The sequence below is a fragment of the Carlito syrichta genome, unplaced genomic scaffold, assembly GCF_000164805.1.
Source record: "Carlito syrichta isolate Samal-C Ts95f unplaced genomic scaffold, Tarsius_syrichta-2.0.1 Scaffold153641, whole genome shotgun sequence".
Classification (NCBI taxonomy): domain Eukaryota; kingdom Metazoa; phylum Chordata; class Mammalia; order Primates; family Tarsiidae; genus Carlito; species Carlito syrichta.
The window spans coordinates 203,425-208,397 of NW_007097737.1; the positions used below are offsets into that span (position 1 = coordinate 203,425).

General features: G+C 50.9%; 1 protein-coding gene across 1 annotated transcript in view; it reads left to right on the forward strand.

The window, feature by feature from the left end:
- The window catches only part of EML1 (echinoderm microtubule associated protein like 1), a 200,698-nt gene extending 197,564 nt beyond the window's left edge, over positions 1 to 3,134 (forward strand). The window contains exons 21-22 of the mRNA XM_008050753.2: positions 721 to 851; positions 1,525 to 3,134. Of these exons, the coding sequence (XP_008048944.2) occupies positions 721 to 851; positions 1,525 to 1,650 (257 nt within the window). The 3' untranslated portion in view covers positions 1,651 to 3,134. The remainder of the gene's footprint in view (positions 1 to 720; positions 852 to 1,524) is intronic.
- The last annotated feature ends 1,839 nt before the right edge of the window (positions 3,135 to 4,973 follow it).

The following is a 4,973-nucleotide window of genomic DNA, read 5'->3' on the forward strand; positions in this document are numbered from 1 at the left end:
CGAACCCTCGGGCTCAGGCAATCCACTCACCTCAGCCTCCCAAAGGCGCGGGATTACAGGCTGAGTCACCGAGCCCGGCTATAAAATTTTAAAAGGCAGTATTTTCCCCTGACCATGGTCAGGAAACAGCACCCCCTACCCACCCATTCTCCAGGCTACTTGGGCTCAGGGCTGTGGTGCCCACCGCCAGGGACGAGGGGCACACCTGCCAGGCTGCTACCAGGCAGGCCGAGGCCACAAGGACCCCAAGAAATGCCCGAAAGTTACACACAGACCCAGGGCTAACACGTTCTTTGGAGAGACTGTCATATGTAAAGAGTTCCCCCCAAAAAGAAACCACAGGCTTGAGGACTGGTCAGCCTCCCTTCTGGTGCTCTGGGGGTGGAGGAAAGCCATCGTGTTCAGAACTGGGGTTGCTGGTACCCTCTGCTGAAGCCTCAAGAAGGGGCCCCGAGGAAAGCGGGCCGCCCAGGAGGCCTGCTGTTGGTCCTCCCCCACAGTAGAACAGGGCTGAGCGTCCAAGGACTTCCTGAGGATGGCTGGGGTGAGATGATTCTGGAAGCACAGGGAGAGCCGGGAGCTGAGACTCCATGTTGTGTTGACCTTTGTTTCTCGCGGACCTAAGGTGATCTGACCTTCACGCCAGCTCAGTGGCCGGGCCCAGTGCATGTGGCCCTGTGTCTGGTACGGCCAGTGCTCTATTGGTGGTCTCTGTTTCAGGAGTGTGGCCGGAAGGCTCGGACGGAACCGACATCAACGCTGTCTGTCGGGCCCACGAGAAGAAACTCCTGTCCACGGGCGATGACTTCGGCAAAGTGCACCTCTTCTCCTATCCCTGCTCGCAGTTCCGGGTACAGGGCTGTTCCCAACTTATCTCGCCCCTCACGGGCAGCGCTTAGGCCTGACCTCTTTGGAAGCCAAACAGAAGCGGGCTGCCAGTGAAGGCCATGGGCTGTGGACGCCGACGGGACCCTGTTGTCCACTGGTCCCAGCACTTCCGGTCCCCACTGCCTGTGGGGAAACCCCGTCCCTCACTGACCCAGAGAGCCCATCAGATCTGGGTGTCTACCTCGGTGGCTTCATGGGCTCCCCCTCCCCCCGTACCCACGGCCCCGTGCTCCAGCCCAGCTGAGCTGTGCCAGCCCCAATGCCTAGAATGCCCTTCATCCTCCTTGACTCTGGCCTTCCTTCACAAAGAGACCTTTGCCCTCAGTCCCCGACACCTGGTCAGTCTCGCCTTTGGGTTGACCTTGTGCCTGGGACAACCCGCTGATACTGAGTGTATCTTTCAAGCCAGGGCAGTCATTTGCTCATTACCTGTCCCCCCACCAGGCCACAGGGACTCTGTGGGTTGTTTCTGGGTCCCTCTTGTGTCCTGGGCACAGAGCAGTTACACAAGTGACAGCTGCCAGGTGAAAGAAAGCGTAGAGGAATTGAGGAATGGGTCTGGCGTTCAAGCACTTTCTGGTTCCGAGTAGTAGTTTGCCTTGTCATCAGCTTTTCCTCCATGTCCTCCTTCTCTAGGCTCCAAGCCACATATATGGCGGGCACAGCAGCCATGTCACCAACGTGGACTTCCTCTGTGAAGACAGCCACCTCATCTCCACAGGCGGGAAGGACACGAGCATCATGCAGTGGAGGGTCATCTAGTCCCGGGCAAGGCCGTGAGAGCGGAACGTTCACGGAAGACACAGACTCGCATCGCGCTTGGTCACTGTGATTTCTGTTTTGTTCAAAAAATTTTTACAAACCTCAGGAAAACTACACCCTCTGCCGGTTACCTTAGCCTCATGAGTCAGCGGGCGCCACGTGGGATCGGTGGCTCCATCGTGCTTCTGTCGCACCACGTAGGAAAGAGTCCACCGTGACTATGACAAGGCCCCCGCGTGTCGACAGAAGTAACTGGTTTGTCCTTAGCAACTTTTCTATGAACTCTTCAAAACGGTCACAGAATGCCTTTTAAGATGTTGTATATAGTCTTTGCTCTTTCACGATCTAGCTTACGAAGTGACATATTTATGACGGTGATGAGGTACTGAGCCGCCAGGGCTGGCGACCCGTCGGTCCGCCAAGGAGCAGTCACTCGGAAGAGCGTGAACAGCCGGTGTGCACAGCTCAGTCAGGAGGTGCACACGCGAGACGGGCTCTGGTGACGCCGTCTGGGGTGCCGTTCGGCTCTCCCTGGGAGGCTGGGGGCAAGGCTTGGGTTCTCGGGGTAAGCAGCTTCGACTCCAGATTGACTTCAGTCTGTCAGCGGGGTGGACAGGCATTTAGAGTCTCAGCCAGACCGTCCTGCCTGACCACATGCAGTCAGCCTCTTCCCCCGGTCTGCGTCCCCTCTGGTCCTTGCTCACACGCCCTGATTCACGGTGCGACATCTCGCCACCTTCTTCTGTATATTCACTGGCATGACGTGATATTGTACTTGTATAGGGTTTTAGCAGTTCATGATAAATGCATAAGACTAGGCTTTGCTGTTTCCTGCTTTTGGACATTGTATACGTGTATTTTACGACCAAGTAGACCGCATCAGAAAGAAATCTCTGAATGTTCCGTAAACCTGCAGCGAGCAGAGGTCTCAAAGGCCCCACCAGGCGCGGAGGGCAGTCTCTTTCTGTCTCTTGTGCCCCACCAGGCGCGGAGGGCAGTCTCTTTCTGTCTCTTGTGCGCGGACGACTTGCTCCAGTATGAGATAAGATTATGTTCTGATGAGTAAAACGTAGGTGGCACAAACTTGTCAAGAAGGCCTTATCCATTTCGATTGTGTGACAGACTGAAATGTATTGTTTACATTGGGGAATGAATCTCGAATTTTTAAATAGAAGAGTGATAAACAGACTTTAAGACACATATTAAGATTTTTACTCATTCTAGGCAAGCAAATGAATGGAATGACCTGAACTCTCTGGCACTGGTTGTTTAGAGTGGCTGGTTAAATGCAACTTTTGCAAACATTTTTCATGAGGTCACCGGCCTGCTCGGACGTGCAGGCCCCAGTAGACACTGTGTATTCCAGATGAATCTGTTTGTATGTATCCTTGTCAGATATATTCTATAATGAAATAAAATCTGAAAAGTGGATTTCTTATTGACCTGTACTCATGAAAGTCTGTAAATTAAAATATTTAAAATTAGACATGTTTCACACTATGTTTCATATGCAGATGTGTTCCTCACCTGGGTCGTTTGTAAATGGAACTGTAGTTTCCATGTGGTGTGGAAGCATTCAGGAGATGAGATAACCAGGAAGAATTTGGCTTGGCTACCTTACCCAGCTGTGCGTTGGTTTGGGTATGTAAATGCTGACAAAAGCAGTCATTTTAAAATGATTACTTGAAGGAATAATAAGATCAGGGAAGGGAAGAGGGTCCATTATTGATATGTACATCTACTGTTTGCCAGGCTAAATAACAGAAAAAAGAAACACACACACACACTACTATTTTAGGTATATGTGATATTTTATATATGTATATAAACTATTGCTATCTTCACAATTGCCTGCATTTTTTTTTTTTTTAGTTGGAGTCTCACTCTGTCACCCCAGCATCGACCTGCTGGGCTCCAGCGATCCTTCCTTCTCAGTCTTCCAAGTAGCTGGAACTATAGGCATGTGCGTCCATGCCCGGCTAATTTTTTACTTATTGTAGAGACGAGGTCTCACCAAGTTGCCTAGGCTGGTCTCGAACCCACAGGCTCAGGCAGTTCACTCACCTGAGCCACCGAGCCTGGCCATCACAATTGCCTGTATTTTAAATGCAACTCTTTGAATGGTGTAGTGTTAACCTTGTAGGGCTCTTTATTCACCCACTCAGTGACACAGCAAGCATTGACTATGTACCCCTGCTTATCACCTTTCGGGCCGACAAGGCCTAGAACCACCCAGAACCTTCCAGAAATGAGAGGCTCCAAGAAACGGGCAGCTGCCAGCCCACATGACCAGGCCTCTTCCTCCCAGCAGCCTGGCCTCCCTGCAACAGGGAAGACAAGGAAAATAAAGATCACTATTCATTTGCGGTTACTATTATAATAAAATACAATTGAATTTGTTAGCATGAGAATTTTCCAGTGGAAAAACGTTCTCAGGATTTGCTTACTTTACCATTTTCAACTTTGTGTAAATAAGGTGAAATTTTTGTTTTTGCAAATAAAGTTCCCATAGCAGTCCTGTTTAGACAAGGCCGAGTACGGAGGGAATGCTGGTTTCCTCAAGAACAGGGAACGCCGCGTGCTTTGAAGCTTACAGACGAGTACAGGTGACCCTGGAATAACACAGAGGCCAAGGCACTGACCTCATGCAGTCTAAAGTTCATGCACGTCTGCAGACACGCCAGAAATTTTATGAACTTTGAATAGCCTAAGGTTGACCAGAAACCTTACCGATAACATAAAGAGTAGATTAACACATATTTTGTATGTCATACATATTCTTATAATAAAATAAGCTGGAGAAAAGAAAATGTTGGCTGGGCACGGTTGGCTCATGTCTGTAATCCCAGCGCTTTGGGAGGCCGAGGTGGGAGGATCGCCTGAGCCCAGGAGTTCGAGACCAGCCTAGGCTACATAACGAGACTCTACAAAAAAATTTAAAAATTAGCCAGGTGTAGTGGCGCTCATCTGTAGTCCCAGCTACTTGGTAGGCGGAGGCAAAAGGATCACCTGAGCCTAGGAGGTCAGGGCTGCGGCAAGCTGTGATTGTGCCACTGCACTCCAGCCTGGGCAACAGAGCAAGACCCCACTGCAAAAAAAGAAAATGGAATTAAGGAAGTCATCAGCCCGGGCTTGGTGGCTCAGCCTGTAATCCCGTGCCTTTGGGAGGCTGAGGTGAGTGGATTGCCTGAGCCCGCGGGTTCGAGACCCGCATGGGCAACTTGGCGAGACCTCATCTCTACAATAAATCAAAAAATCAGCCGGGCGTGGTAGCGCGTGCCTGTAGTTCCAGCTACTCGGAAGGCTGAGGCGGAAGGATCGCC